At 39.0% G+C, this 16268-nt stretch overlaps 2 protein-coding genes and 1 pseudogene across 10 annotated transcripts in view; 1 reads left to right on the top strand and 2 right to left on the bottom strand.

Annotated features, from left to right (window-relative positions):
- LOC122442005 (protein FAM228B) overlaps positions 1 to 16268 on the top strand; it is a 40701-nt gene that overhangs the window by 9114 nt on the left and 15319 nt on the right. For 3 of the 8 annotated variants that reach the window (XM_043469239.1, XM_043469238.1, XM_043469233.1), the window contains exons 1-4: positions 505 to 1918; positions 7453 to 7580; positions 13721 to 13789; positions 15612 to 15803. In XM_043469239.1, the coding sequence (XP_043325174.1) occupies positions 1858 to 1918; positions 7453 to 7580; positions 13721 to 13789; positions 15612 to 15803 (450 nt within the window). In that variant the 5' untranslated portion in view covers positions 505 to 1857. Of the gene's footprint in view, positions 1 to 504; positions 1919 to 6446; positions 6844 to 7452; positions 7581 to 13720; positions 13790 to 15611; positions 15804 to 16268 lie in introns of those variants that run through there. The other 5 variants (XM_043469237.1, XM_043469236.1, XM_043469234.1 and 2 more) reach the window with 5 other exon arrangements.
- PFN4 (profilin family member 4) lies at positions 2553 to 6508 on the bottom strand. Of its 2 annotated transcripts, none has more exons than XM_043469244.1 (5): positions 6480 to 6508; positions 5265 to 5393; positions 4854 to 4991; positions 3959 to 4064; positions 2553 to 3099 (listed from the first exon to the last, which is right to left on the bottom strand). In XM_043469244.1, the coding sequence occupies exons 2-5, from the start codon at positions 5379 to 5381 to the stop codon at positions 3071 to 3073; spliced, it is 390 nt and encodes a 129-aa protein (XP_043325179.1). In that variant the 5' UTR covers positions 5382 to 5393; positions 6480 to 6508; the 3' UTR covers positions 2553 to 3070. The 2 variants fall into 2 exon arrangements, with proteins under 2 accessions (XP_043325179.1, XP_043325178.1); XM_043469243.1 differs by lacking the exon at positions 6480 to 6508 and adding an exon at positions 6298 to 6399.
- On the bottom strand, positions 10441 to 10937 carry LOC122441306 (annotated as a pseudogene).

Genomic DNA, 16268 nt, shown 5'->3' with positions numbered 1-16268 from the left:
AAAAGCTGCATTCCTCATATTTTAAAGTTGATATCTAAAACTTTCCATCTTACATTTAAGGTGGTACAAAAGATATGGTTTCTGGTCATAAATACTGACATTTAAAACTCATATCAGGCTTTTAAATGTATCAAGTGGAGTTGGATTTTAGAGCAATTTAATACTATAATCATCCACTCAAAAGTACCCAAACAAGTTCTTTAACAGTTGGAAGTTTTAAAATTTCATTTTTTCCTAATACTTATATTTTCATTCTACATAAAAATTACATCCTGCTATGTTTTATGCTTTATTGATCATTCTTATCTACAACAAAATATATGTAACCTGACATTAGTTTTAAAATTTTCTGTGATTGTAGGGCTATAAAGTGTTAAATTTCTTCTGGGTTTACTTATTATTACAGTATTATTAGTTCACAGCTGATCAAAACATTATTTTGAATTACTTTTATGTTATTTAAAGTATTATTTTAGGGGAAGTCCCTTTCAGTCCAGTGGTTAGGACTCTCTGCTCTCACTGCTTATGCCCTGGTCAGGGAACTAAAATCCCACAGGCTGCATGGCATGGCCAAAGTAAAAGTATTATTTTGAATGTTAATAATTATTGAATATAAAATTTTTATTGGACCATTGGTGGGGTTGAATTTTTCCAAATAATTATGTCATCTGTGGATGAATATTAATTATTGCTTGAATGAGACTAGTTTCAGCATTAATCTTTTTCATTGTTATGGACAAGCTCTGAGAAACCTAATTTGCATAAATTAGAAGGGAAAGAAATTTCTTTATAGGAATGTCAGCCAATTATTTGAATACCTCTGAGTTATATGATAAAAACCATATAAGGATTTATCATCCGAGATTATTTTCAGTGATCTATTAGCTGGTAACTTAATTAAGTCTTCCTTCAATTTTGTTGAAAGCAAAGATTTGGAAACCATTCAAGCTGTAAGGGATTAGTTACCCAGTCCTATGTGTCATTCTCAGCTTCTGGGATTATTGCCAACAAAGCTTTGCAAAGATTTATCAAATGACTATTATTTCTGCTTCTGTTTCTTAGAGGCCCCTTGTTTATATATATTCAGGAGGATGTGGAAAGTAAAAGTGTTAATTCCAATACACTTTTTTGCTAAGACAATTCTTTGGACCAAATCCTTCTAAGTATGTATTTGGGGGGGAGGGATGAACTGGTAGATTGGGGTTGACATATACACAGTACTATATATAAAATAGAAAACTAATAAGAATCTACTGTATAGCACAGGGAACTCTACTCAATACTCTAATGATCTAGGAGTAGAATCTAAGAAAGAGTGGCTATATGTATATGTGTAACTGATTTACTTTGCTGTAGAGCAGAAACTAATGGAACATTGTAAATCAACTGTACTCCAATATAGATTTAAAAAATAAATATATTTTAATTGACATCTTGGCATTGTAAACTTAACCCATTTATCAACAACATCTGTGACATTCTTATTGGCAAAACCAGCCACCATTGTTAAACTAATCAGCCAACTCATATTTCTATCAGGAAAGGTTTCTCATTTTTCAAGTAATCATGTTATTTCATGTCTTTATGATAACTGTCTTGCTTCTGAATTTTAAGAAACGTGGATAAGATGAGGAGTCTTTCTCTCCTGGATGAATTATGATACAAAGATTTTCACTATTTCTCAATGATGCCCTTTTTGATTTATTCTCATGGGACTCTTCTTCACATATGATGTATTTTTTACAATACAGGATGGAAGAGCTCATTAAGTTTAAAAATAATTGAGAATTTTCCTTTCCTTTGGCACCTTGCAGTTCTCACACTCCAAGCCAAGTATTACAGTAGGACTGGGGCTGAATGAGAGTAGGCCTTTCTTTTGCATCCTGGGACAACTGGCATTACTGCTCAATCACAACAGGTAAATTTTAGGAAAGTACATATGGAAGTTGGGGACCTGGGGAAAAAAAATGAATCCCTTGAGTACATTCATGCCTGTATGTACCATTTCAAGTCTTTGTGAACTATCAGGACAAAAATTTTCCTTGTTCGGAGACCCCTGTTTCAGAACATCACCTGCTTCCTGGGCACCTCCACAGGGTGCTGCCATCAAAGGGTCCCTGCTGTGGGTCTGAGTAGCTGAGCCAGACCGGAACTTTGTGGTAAGAATTGTAGGAAGCAACTAGACCGTGCTACATAGGAGGACTCTAGACAGTGACGCATTTGCCTTGATGAAGTTTATGAAATAGCCTCCCACTTGGTACCCAGCAGTGCAGTGTGTGTGTGTCTGGGAAATGTGAGCAGCCAAGAGGCTTCATGATAGCTTCAGTATTTTAGAGATCACTGTGATCCAAGATCAGACCTGCCTTGCAGGCTCAAAACCTCAGTTTGTCGGCATGTGGAGAGTGGGTGTACAGTCCACATAACTAAGTTATAAAACTCAGATGTCAGTGTTCTGATTTAAAAGGAGAAATCATTGGCATGAGGTCTGACCCCCAAATCTCTAGATAGATCTACATGGAAAGCCAAATGGTGAGCAAAGATTCTGGACAAGATGGGATGATTGAGATGAACTGAATGTTTAATACTTAATCTGGCTAAGATAGCAAGATATATCCACCTTTTTACCCAGTACAACCTTGCCATTAAGACCAGAAGTGATATAATAAATATTTTTAGCTTTTGTCCCTGGTCCCCCAACCGCTGATCTCTGGAGAGGGGAGAGGGACTGGAGATTAATTCAATCATTCTTGCATTCTTGGCATATCCAACAATATGTGTGGGAATACAAGAGACTCATAGAGAAGTCTTCCAGCAGATATACTATGTGAAACTATCAGTGCCTCACATTCATGCCAGTGAACAACACTAAAGAAAAAAAAAAGTGGATTAAATAATTCCAATTAAAGAAGAGAATCTCTTGAAATGAGAAAAATTGCTTCCTTAATTCATTCTTCCTTTTCAGTATCTTTTGCCTAGGGTTTTTAAACCACAAAACAAGGCATTTATTTCTTTAGGATCTATAATTTTCCTCTAAAATCATAAAAGCCATCTTTCATAGTCCTTTGATGACTTAATTCCCTTTTCTTCTTAGATAGTCTCCTGAAAGAAAACAATATGGTTATTATTTGACCATATTATTTACTGATGAACAGTAAATAGTAAAAACATGATTCATTCACAATAATAACAATATGATTCATTCATTTATTCCATAAAAATTTGTGAGTGACTACTATATACTAGGCACTGTGTTAAGTACTTGGAGATACAAGGATGACTGGATAGTTATGACCCAGTCCCTGACTTCAAGGAGTTCATTGTCTGTTTGGGGAGACAATGTCTATTGTCTATTATATATTCCTACACTCTTCCATAATAAAAATTTTATTTCCCAAAATTTTTATAATTATGCATAATTTTTGATAGAGAAAAATACAATTAAAAATACAATTAAAACTCTCATAGATATATCTCATAGATATAATTTCCCAGTTCTACATTAAATCTTTATTCATAAATGTAGACACGGAAGGGGAATCCACTAGACACCAAGAAGACAGCTGCCTGGCTCACAGTGATTTCTTTTTCTGTAGAAGGCTCTTTTAAAGAGGATGGCCCCCAGCAGCTACATCTCTGCTTTTTTACATTGCCCTCCCCACCCCCTATCCCCAGCTGCCTGATACAAGGGTAATGAATATGATCTGAGACTTGTCAGATCAGGGTTCTAAAAGAAATTAAGAGGATGCAAGGCTTGACCATGACTCCATGAGGAAAGGAGGCAGTTTGCAATGGGAGGTAACAAAGCTGACGCTCTTAGGAGGAAAGACTGGAGGAAGATTCATTGTTCCAGTCCCTGGAGTCCATTATTCCTGTGACTCAGCTGGTTTGACTGCATTACTTGCAGTCAGAAGACTTTACTACCACAGCAAAGAAAGACAGGCATTGGGAACAAACTTACCCAACTTCTCTGTGGCTTCCACACAGACACTAGGATACATGCCTTCAGAGTAAGTTGCCACCAGAAGATACAGATGGGTCTTCACAACAATCACACCAGTGTTTTCCTGGATAAAAATAAAACAGAATTCTCTTCTCTTGATTTTAACAACAGGACTAGCAGTTACCCTCCAGCCACACTTTTCACCATTTCCTGACTCATATTCACGTTTGTTTTTGGATAATCTTACTTTTTTCACTAGTTTAGTTGTTTCCTTAAAAAGTTTCAGACTATTGTAATAACAGCTTGTGTATTCTGAAAAAGCTCTCAAATTGATTGTAGTATTTCCCTGTCCTGATGAGAACAACAGATGTCATGGAAAGGAAATATATTTTGGAATTAGATCACTCTGGGTTTGAATCCCAGCACTTCCATTTTCTGCTGTGACTATGGAAGAGTTATTGAACCTTCTTAAGCCTCAGTTTCCTCATCTGTAAATGAGGTTACTTAGTGTATAATGTGGGTGAAGTGTGCCTAAGCCATAATACAGGGCAACCAGAAATATGACTATCATCCCCTTGTTATAGGAACATCGAACCAACAGTTGTTTTAAGCACAAGAGTAATGCCACTTTTTTAAAGAAGGATAATATCGAGTATGAGAGCTGAACTGCAGTGGAGAGACAGTTCAGGCAATATTTAGTTGATAAAATCCAGAATGAATGGTTCCCAAAACCAGGCTCTGTTAGTACTTTCTTTAACATATGCCTTCATGGCACTAGACTGCTGCTATCTCAAATACTGCCACTGCGGTAACAGGCTTAGTCTGTTTTAAAGATAGGATCAGGAGAGGCATAGAAAACTTGGAGTCAAACTCAAAAGTTTTTACCAGTTGTCTTCATGTCTTGAACACTCACATTCTTGGCATAAAGAGAATAGTCATCTGCCCGGACACATTTGTAGTCCTTCTCCTTGAAATACAATCCTTCTCTTCTGGTTTTCAAAGGGTTCTTGGCAAACCCATTTACAAGTGTTCGGACATCACTGGGCATTACCTACAGAGGTTAAACAGACTAGAAATCGGCAAACGATGGGGAAGTGGCCAAATTTGACCCACTACCAGTTTTCTTAGGCCTATGAGCTAACAATGGTTTTTACATTTTTTAAAAGTTGAAAAAAATTTTGCAATATGTAAAAACTACATGAAATTCAGATTTCAGTGTTCCATAAAGTTTTATTGGAATGTTATCACTCCCTTTCCTTTATTATCTATGGGCTTTTTACAGAAAAAGACTTAAACTCTTACGCCAAACTTGTGTTTTTCTTACACTAAATCCTGGTGATGCTACACATAGGCTTCGCTCCTGGAGTTTGATGAGGGCTGCACTGTCCACATGCTTTGTTCCCAGGAGTGTATCTAACAGTAAGTTCTGCAAATGGCTCATGCTCCCTCAGTTCTGAAAAAAAGGGAACTGCAGTTGAAATCATCTGCTCCAGCTAGCTTTTAAAAGATGTCCCCAAGACATTCAGAACAGCTTTAATATCAACAGCTTTAACTGAAAAGATGCAGAGTGAAAATAGTGGTCCACCATCCAGTGCCCATCAACACTAAAAAGAGGAAAACAGAATCACAGAAAATCAGCTCACACAGAGGGTTTTGAGTTTGGAAATTCACAGCTTATAATTTTTTCTATGTCAACGGTTTGTATCAGAATCACCTAGGATTAAAACCAACAAGAAACCTGACTAAATGGAGAACTACTGAAGAAAACAAGACTAAATGAGATATGCCAGTCATTCAGTCCTCACGTTCTTTTCCTTCTGACCAGCATCAGCACCATGGACACTGGTCAATACCTCAGGCCAAAAACACCTGGTGGCTCAAACGTAAAGAATCCACCTGCAATGCGGGAGACATGGGTTCAATCCCTGGGTTGGGAAGATCCCCTGGAGGAGGGCATGGCAACCCACTCCGGTATTCTTGCCTGGAGAATCCCCATGGACAGAGAAGCCTGGCGGGCTACAGTCCATGGGGTCGCGAAGAGTCGGACACGACTGGGCGACCAAGCACAGCCCACAAAAACACCTTGCGGAACCCAGAGCGACATTTTCCCTACAAGTTTCCAAGTCTTCTTGGACGGTCCTCATAGGGGACAAGTTCTGCAAACACTCGTCCTTCCAAGAGATCCTAAGGGCAGGCGCCCCTAGCCCGCCACTCCCATCGTGGTGATTTGGCCCTCGAGAGTTCCCCGGAGCAGAGTTACTGAGGGAGAGGGAGGGGGTTTAAATCCGGTCTGGTTGTCTGGGGGGGAAGACGCACAGGAGGCACTGAGGGCTTGGGGAATCGCTGCGGGGACAGACCTATTAAAGCCAGCTGCCTCGGAAAGGAGCCCAGCGCTCCACGGAGGCCTGGCTAGAGGCGCGGACGGCCGTCAACGGACGCAGGGGAAGGCGGGGCGAGAGGGCGACGAGCCCAGCTACTGGCTGTGGCAGCTGCCCATCACCGAGAAGCGCTCTAGCTTCTCCCCCAAACCAGGACCTACCGGCGGGCGCGGGCGCTACTGCTTACCAGGTTCCCTCTCAGCCTGACGCGGCCGCGGGAGCGCACTTGTGCGCGGCTCAGGGACGCAGCGGTCGCCGCGTCGGAGGTGTCGTGGGGTGGTTCCTATCGAATCACTGGACGCAGAACGTTCTCATCTACCAAGGCGACGGCCTCGAGCTGATTGGGCCGCAGGTGCGGCGGGCTCTCCCGCCTAAGCCGACCGCTCTGGCACTGTAGGCTGTCGCGTCTGGCTCTCGCGTGATGCAGAGGAGCCGAAGGCTCTGCCAGTTTTGAAGGGAGCTGAGGTGCTAGTTGCGGCCATTCAACTTTTCCGCGGCGGAGGCCGCTCGCACCTTGCTCGCCGGGTAGGGGTGAAGGGGCGGGGTCGTGCGTGTTGTAGGTTCTACCAGGGACACAGGCTTTATGACAGCTTCTCAGGCACCGGCGGGTGCGGGGGGCTGGGAGGGGAGCAGTTTGGGCCTTTTAGAGCTTGAAGACCAGCAAATTTTGTTCAAAAGCCCTTCTTTCCTTCTCTAAGAGGCCCATCCTGTGTGTGCTTCAGGAGCCAGAAAGCTGCAGCTTTCCCGTTCCGAAAGCTGCGGTTTCGGAAAGCTGCACACGCGCCTCCTTGAGGCCAGGCTGAGAATTGCTGCACCGGCTCGATTGAGCAATGTTGTGGAAAGCCTGGCTTCTCAGGGCGCTCCGCTGGTCGGTCCAGAAGGAGCTCCTCTGCTTAAAGGAGGCAGGCTTGGAAGACATCAGCAGAAGCTTGTGGACAGACTCTGAAAAAAGGGAACTGCAGCTAGAGTAATCTTCTCTGGCTAGCTTTTAAAAGGCCTGTGAATACAAATGTCCCGACTTTAGGAAAAACATGATGTCTAATGTTCAGAATCTGTTTCATGTCCATCTATGGTCACAAATATTAATTAGAAAGTACACGTGAATGCTCGTTACTAAGGAAGCTTATTTTTTAGTTTTTCTAGGGAATCTGTTATTTGTGACCACAATGAAAAGTTATGAGAATGATCTGATAACTGACAAGCTTCCCAAGCTCAAGAGCTCAAGAGAATGGTTGGAGCCACAGCCACTTTCTTTTATGGAGGTATCATAGTTATGGCATTTTAAAGTTTATACTTGGGTAGTTGAATTGAAAAGTGGCTTGTGCTAAATTTTTTCTGTTTTCTGTTTCATTCTGCTCTTTATTATCCCCTTCTTTCTATTAACTATTTTCTTTGCTCTTCATTTTCCAATTTCTTACGGTGGAATAATGTCACTGGTTACATACCTTTTAAATAAAGTTACAACGTTTCTCCTGAAGCATTACTTTAGCTACATCACCCAAATTTATTTATGTCGTGGGGTTTTTTTTTTAGATTATTTCTTTTTTTTTTCTACACAGCTTTGGGAATACTTGATATATAATGAATTGCATATATTTAAAGAGTACAGTTTGGTAAAATTTGAGCTATGTATTCATGCATGAAACCATCACCACAGTCGAGACAGCAAACATATTCAGTACTCCCAAAGTGTCTTCATTGTGTCCCTTTTTAAGCGCCCTACCTTCCACTTTCTATCACTTTAGTTTATTTTGCATTTAAATTTTTTGTACAAATGTGATCTTAAGATATATATTATTTTTGTGTGGCTCAGTATAATTTGTGATTCTCCCATGTTGTTTCATGTATCAGTACTTCATTCTTTTTTGTTACTGTTGAATGCTATATACCCTAGTTTGTACATCCTGTTGTTGCATATTTGGATTAACAGTTTTTGGCTATTACAAGTAAAGCTGTTAGAAACATTCACATACATATCTTTGTAGGGACATGTGTTTTCATTACTCTTGGGTAAATATCTAGTTGTGGAATGCCTAGGTGATATGGTAAATGAAATTTAACATTTTATGAAACTGCCAAACTGTTTTCCAAAGTTATTTTATATTTCCACTAGCAGTGTATGGGAGTTCCAGTGTTTTACAGCCTAGCCAGCATTTGGTTACAGTCTTTTTTTTTGTTGTTGTTACAGTCTTTGTGTGTGTGTGTAGTCTTTAATTTGAGACGTTCTAAAAAATATGTAGAGTGGCATTTCATTGTTTTTAATTTGAATTTCCCTAGTAACTAATGATATTGAGCATCTTTTTATGTCTAACTTGCCATGTATATATATATTTGTTGATGAAGTGTTCAGATACTTTGTGCATTTTTAAATTGAGCTCTTATCTTACTGTTTTTATTATTGAGATAGAATTCACATACCATAGAATTCACTACCTTAAAGTGTACAGCTCAGCTATTTTTGGCATATCCACAAGATTGTATAACCATTACCACTATCTAATTACAGAACATTTTCATCACCCCCAAAGGAAAGTCATACCCTTTAGCAGTAACTGTCCATTCCCTTCTCCCCTGTTCTCTGGCAACTGCTAATCTGCTTTCTCTCAGATTTATCTATTTTGGACATTTTATAGAAATGGAATCATATAGTATGTTGTCCCTTGGGCCTGGTTACTTTCACTTACCATACTGTTTTTACGGTTCATCCATGTTGTAGCATGTATCACTACTTCTTTCCTTTTTGTGGCAAGATGATACTCCAATATATGGATGCCATCAGTCGATGGGCATTCGGATTTTTTTCTACTTTTTTACATTATGAATAATGCTGCTATGAACATTTGTATACAAGTTTTTGTGTGAACATATGTTTTTAGTTGGCTTGGGATGTGTAACCTAGGAATGGAATTGCTTAGGTCATACGGTAATTCTGTGTTTTAACTTTTTGAGGAATTGCCTGCTTCTCACAGTGACTGTACTATTTTACATTCTCATCAGCAACATATGAAGGTTCCAATTTCTCTATTGTTCAGAGTTCACTGAACCTCTGGTATCAGTGGGCATATAGTTCCCAACACATTTGGAAAACTCTCAGCCATTCCTTCTTCAAATAGTTTTCTATCCCACCTCTCTCCTTTCGGGAAATAAAATTACACTTTTAACCACCTGCTTGAAAGCTACCTCATCTATCCCATAGCCCACTGATTACCTGTTAATTTTTTTCAGACTTTTCCTTCCTGCGTTTCATTTTGGACAGCTTTTGTTCTTATGATTTTGTTTACTAATCTTTTCTTTTGGAATATCCAGTCTGCTTTTAAGCTTGTCTGTGTATTTTTCATTTCGGGCATTGTCGTTTTCATCCTTAAAGTTTTTAGGGGGTCTTTTAAAAACTCTTCACTGTCTGAGAATGTCTGCTGTTTCTTCTGGTTTCCTAAACTTAGTTCAGGTCAGTCGCTCAGTTGTGTTCGACTCTTTATGACCCCATGGACTGCAGCAGTCCAGGCTTCCCTGTCCATCTCCGACTCCCAGAGCTTGCTCAAACTCATGTCCATCGACTCAGTAACACCATCCAACCATCTCATCCTCTGTGGTCCCCCTCTCCTCCTGCCTTCAATCTTTCCCAGCATCGGGGTCTTTTCAAATGAGTCAGTTCTTTGCATCAAGTGGCCAAGCATTGGAGTTTCAGCTTCCGCATCAGTCCTTCCAGTGAATATTCAGAACTGATTTCCTTCAGGATTGACTGCTTTGATCTCCTTGCAGGCCAAGGGACTCTAAAGAGTCTTCTCCAACACCACAGTTCAAAAAAGCATCAATTCTTCAGAGCTCAGCTTTCTTTATAGTCCAGCTCTCACATCCATACATAACTACTGGAAAAAGCCTAGCTTTGACTATACAGACCTTTGTTGGTAAAGGAATGTCTTTGCTTTTTAATATGCTGTCTAGGTTTGTCATAGCTTTTCTTCCAGAGAGCAAGGGTCTTTTAATTTCGTGGCTGCAGCAATTCTGGAGCCCAAGAAAATAAAGTCTGTTTCTGTTTCCATTGTTTCCCCATCTATTTGCCATGAAGTGATGGAACCAGATGCCATGATCTTCGTTTTTTGAATGTTGAGTTGTTTTTTTTTTTTAACAACTGATTATCGATTTATTAAAAAGGCTGATTTGGGCATCGGCAATGGTGACTTCCACCTCGACTCCTGGCTCAATACTGATGGAAGTGATCTGCTTGACAGTTTCAGAAGGGCTGTGCAGGTCAATGAGTCGCTTGTGGATCCTCATTTGGAATCGATCCCAAGTCTTAGAACCTTCACCACAAGTTTTCCTTGTAGTTATTCTCAGAGTCTTGGTAGGCATCCGGACTGGTCCTTTCACTTTGAGATTCTTTTCCTTCGCGCCTCTGATCAAGGTCAGCACACACCTTCTCCAGAGACTTCACATTGCAGCTGGTGAGGGTGATCCTAATCCGGTGAATGGCCACCTCTGGCTCCACGGGAGTCTTGCCGGTGTCTTTAAAGGCCATGGCTGCAGCATGGCTTCCTGACCGACTTGTTCCTCGGCGAGAGCGAACAGCGGTGAGTCAGGAACAAGAGCGGGCGGCACTGAGCTCCGCTGCAGTGGCGACCGTGTCTTCCTCAAAGAGTGAATGTTGAGTTTTAAGCCACCTTTTCCACTCTCCTCTTTCACTTTATTTTATTATTTTTTAATATGTGACTGTTTATTGCAGCACTAATTTTAAATGGAAAAGAGACAATCTGAAATATCACAACTGGGGAAATACTGCAGTTGAATAGGTATCAGTACAAGCAGAGTGTGGAATATATTCCAACCATTAAAACAACTAAGTTCAGTCATCATTTACTGACTCAAAAGAAAATCCAAAATGTACAGTTGTATGTAAAAAAGAAAATTACAGAGAAATGTATAAAGTATCATCCACTTTTTGGGCAAAAATTATACTAAAATAATTTGTGTTACTGTTTAAGCATGAAGAAATATACGGGGGAGATACACGAGGTGCAGACATTACTCAAAAGGAAATGGACACAGAAGGAGGGAGTGAGGAATGGAGAGAAGCAGAGATACTAAGTTTTTTTTTTTTATTGGCATTGTTTCATTGGTTTCGGTGCAAATGCATTACTTCTGTAATTTTACTAATAGAAGAGGAACTAATAAATGACTTAAAATACGCACACTAAAGAATATAAAATTTCACTTACTTTTCATTTTTTGTTGTTGTTTAATCACTCAGTTGTGTCAGACTCTTGGCTAACTTTTGGATTGTAGCCCCAGGCTCCTCTGTCCATGGGATTTCCCAGGCAGGAATACTGGAGTGGGTTGCCATTTCCTTCTCCAGGGACCTCTTTCACTTTAATCAAGAGGCTCTTTAGTTCTTCACTTTCTGCCATAAGGGTGGTGTCATCTGCACATCTGAGGTTATTGATATTTCTTCCTGCAATCTTGATTCCAGCTTGTGCTTCATCCAGTTGGGCATTTCGCATGATGTACTCTGCATATAAGTTAAATAAGTAAGGTGACAGTATATAGTTTTGAAGTACTCCTTTCCTAGTTTGAAACCAGTTGGTTCCAATTTGGAGCCAACCTTTTCCAATTTTGAACTTATGAACTATTTTAATGTCTTGGTCTAATAATTATATTATCTGTGTCATTTCTGAGGTAGTTTTTATTTTTATTTATTTTTTAAAAATTTTATTTTATTTATTTTAAAAGTTTTATTAACTTATTTATTTTTGGCTTCCCTGAGTCCTTGTTTCTCTACCGGGGCTTTTTCTAGTTGCAACAAGTGGAGACTATTTTTCAGTTGTGGTGCATGGGTTTCTTATTGTGGTGGCTTCTCTTGTTGCAGAGCATGGGCTCTAGGGCCTGTGGGCTTTAGTAGTTGTGGCCTACAGGCTTAGTTGCCCTGCAGCAGTGGAATGTTTCCAGACCAGGGATCAAACTTCTGTCCCCTGCATTGCAAGACAGACTCTCAACCACTGGGCCACCGGGGAAGCCCTCTGGGGTAGTTTTGATTGATTCTTCTTTTCATTATTAGTCAAATTTTCCTGCTTCTTTGTATGCTTGGTGATTTTTTAAATTGGATACCAGGCATTGTGAATTTTTTCTTGTTGAGTGCTAGATAGTTTTTATTTTCAATAAAAGCTCTTAGCTTTGTTCTGGGATGCAGTTAAGTTTACTCGGACACAGACTATTTCTTTAATGTCTTGCCGCCAGGCTTTGTTAGGTAGAACTGTATTGGCACTTAGTGTGTGGCTAGTTTTGCTGCAGTAAAACTACTTGTGAGTTTTTAACTCTATGCTTTGCATACCATAAAGTTTTTCACTCTGGCTGATTGTTAAGAGGAATAACTCCTGGGGTCTGTGACCTCTAGGGATTGTTTCCCTAATCCTTTCAGGTACTTCTTTGCACAGTGTTTCTTTGAGTAGTTTCCCCATATGCACACAGTGGTCAGGGCTTCCCTGGTGGCTCAGAAGGTAAAGAACTCGCCTGCAATGTGGGAGACCTGGGTTCAGTCCCTGGGTTGGGAAGATCCCCTGGAGGAGGGCATGGCAACCCACTACAGTCTTCTTGCCTGGAGAATCCCATGGACAGAGGAACCTGGGGGGGCTACAGTCCTTGAGGTCGCAAAGAGTCGGACACAACTGAGCGACTAAGCACAGCACAGCATACAGTGTTCAGCATTCACCTGAAGTCTCAAGGGGGACACTCTACAGATCTAATCATCTGCAGATCCCAAAAACTCTTTTTCTCTGTGACTTTCTTCCCTCTGGTACTGTGCTCTATGAACACAGAGTCGGACACGACTGAAGTGACTTAGCAGTAGCAGCAGTAGTCCAACTCTTTTGTGACCACATGGACTGCAGCCTGCCAGGCTCCTCTGTCCATGGGATTTTCCAGGCAAGAATACTGGAGTGGGTTGCCATTTCCTTCTCCAGGGGAATCTTCCCAACCCAGGGATTGAACTCACGTCTCTTGCACTACAGGCAGATTCTTTGCCACTGAGCCACCAGGGAAGCCCATAAATGACTAAGTGTAATCAAATAAAATTCATTAATGAGTAAATGAATTCCATTTGAGGCCTGATTGTATCATTTTATAGGATGTGAAAAAAGATGGGTCCCACGTGACTTTGGGCAAGTCATTTGACCATGTTAGGAGTCAAAATGTCTGTGATCTGTTATTTTTTTCCCTAGAGTGAAATGTAGCTGAGAGTGGAAAGATTCAAATACTCTTTAAAAAGTACTTGATGATATGATCTGAGGTAGAAAAATTGGGATTTACAGAGAACTTCCCAGTGATATATAGGTCACATAAAATATTAATCTAGGTAGTATTAATAATTTAATTTTTAATACTTGATTTTCAAAATTTTGTTCTATCATTTTAGGTGTTAGCTAAGGAAGATGTTGATGCAGCTATTCAATCAATATTATATAGAGAAAATTATATAATTAAGGTAAGAATTGGCTACAAAATGTGTCTCAGTTAAAAATTAAATTTTGTTTTTCTATTTTAGATGTAGTGCCATGTCATTATAAAAATTTTAGAAAATATAGAAAGTAATGGAAACACTCCTTAGCCTTTAGGATTGACCTTGAAAGAACTCTGAGATTGCTTTAATTTACTTCTTCACTTTCTATACTTTGTGGGGATTCTTTTATAGATACCTTATAAGAGTTTCCTCCTATTCACTTGTTTCTTCATTTTAGTGGGACTTCTAGGAATCCCTGTCTATTTTTAAGAGCTGTTATTGGAACACACTGACGAATTATTACTCAGGAATACCTAGGTAAGAACAAGGCTTTAACTGTAGCAGGATGGGCTTAATTATAAGACAAGATGAATGTCCATGTGACGTGTACTAAACTCTGGAGTGGGCAGCCTATTTTTGTTTTTAAGAATTTTCTTTGGAGTTGTTTAAAAAGGAAAGGAATTATTCACTGAGGATGGTAGAGATGTGCTATGACCTGAAGTTAGGGAGGGATATTACCTGGAAAAGGTCTCAGGATTTTAGTACTTTTTTCATTTTAAGTTTCATGTTGTTGATCCTAGTAATCACATGATTTCATTTGCTAGGTGAAAGGTGTATGAGAAGTTTTGTTGAGAATGATTTAGTTTTATAGCCTGATTTAGGCATTTTCTTTGCAGGCTACTTGCCATTTGTACCAGGTTGTGCTACAGTTCTGCCTTTTTACTCTTGTCTTTTTTTTCCTGGCCACACCGAGCAGCTTATGGGAATCTTAGTTCCCTGCCCAGGGACTGGACATGCACCCCACTGCAGTAGAAGTGCAGAGTCTTCACCACTAGATGGCCAGGGCAGTTGAAAATAACTGTTCTTTAAGGTCTATCCCAAGTGTCTACCAATTTGGAAATTTTTTAAAAATTTTATTGGGACTCTCATGGTGGCCCAGTGGTTAAGACTCCATACTCTCAATGCAGGGGACATGGGCTCTATCCCTGGTTGGGGAACTAAGATCCTGCATGCTGCACAGTGTGACCAAAAAAAGAAAAAAGTTGATTATTTTTCTATTGTGGTAAAATACATATAACATAAAATTTGCTTTTTAAACCATTTTTGAATGTATAATTCAGTGACATTAATTACATTGATATGTTGTACAACTGTCACCATTATCTATTTCTAAAACTTTTTCATCACCCCAAACAAAACTTTGTACTTGTTAAGCAGTAACTCCCCATCCCTCCTTCTGCAAGCCTCTGGTGACCTCTGGTTTATTTTCTGTCTCTCTGAGTTTGCCTAATCTAGTTATTTCATGTAAATGGAATCCTAAAATATTTGTCCTTTTGTGTCTGGCATTTTTCAGTTAGCATATTGTTTTTAAGGTTTATCCATGTTGTAGCATGTGTCAGAATTTTACTCCTTCTTATAGTTGTATAATATTCCATTATTTGTATATATATCACATTTTGTTTATACTTTTATCTGTTGATGGACACTGAAGTTATTGCCACCTCTTGGCTACTGTAATGATGCAATGAACACTGAATCCCATATATCTCTTGCTACATTGTCCCTCCTCCCATTGTTTTGTAGATTTGTTTTGTAGTCTGTCCTCCAGGGAGAGCAGGTATATTATCTAATTTATTCATGTATTCTTTGTTTCCAGTATTGTGTGTGTCATGCATCAGAAGCCAACGTAGTGATTTAATTAATGGGTGCTTTTGTGAATTATTCTTATGAATATAAGTTAAATTTAAATTTTGGAACAAGAAAACTTTAAGATAATATATTTGTCTTTCCTATCACTGTTTACTAGGAATTAGATAAGTGTTTAAAACATCATGACTTCTTAAATGCAAGAAGAAAAGAGATATTGTATAAAAGATGGGTTGACCATGTGGCAGATCCTCTCCAGAAGAAAATTATAGAAAAAGTTACTTCATATAAGAAGATTAAAAAAAGAAGACAAGAAGAATTAGATGGTTTTTTAAAATATGTAAATAAAAAGGTACTAAGGATTCATTTGTTATTTTTTTCAGTTGCTCAAAAACTATAATTATCTTTTTTTGTTTATAATCATCCAGACAGCCTACCCTTGCCTCTGTTTATGTATAATCTATACTCTATCTTAGCATATACTATTCTTAAATCCAGGGCATGTAGAAAGGATGGAGGTAAAGGGTTAGATCTGTATTTAAATGTGAACATTAGAATCATTTTTCTTTTTTTTTCTGTATGTAATTGTTAATTTTATATACCAGTTAAAAAAAATTTGGAGTCTAGGTTCAAGATATGTGTTGTTGTTTTTTTAATTCTGGAGCTTGATTATTTATAAGGCTATAAAATATTTTTGTTTTTCTGGCATTTTAAAGAGATCTGAGATGTTTGACTAGTGAGTATCTAAAAACAAATTCCTAAGTCTTTTAGTGTTCTAATACCTTTTATTAAAATCTTGCAAATTTTAATTAAATTC

This window comes from Cervus canadensis, chromosome 5 (genome assembly GCF_019320065.1).
Source record: "Cervus canadensis isolate Bull #8, Minnesota chromosome 5, ASM1932006v1, whole genome shotgun sequence".
NCBI lineage: Eukaryota > Metazoa > Chordata > Mammalia > Artiodactyla > Cervidae > Cervus > Cervus canadensis.
The sequence above is the reverse complement of the archived record's forward strand: the minus strand, read 5'-3'. Positions and strand labels throughout refer to the sequence as shown.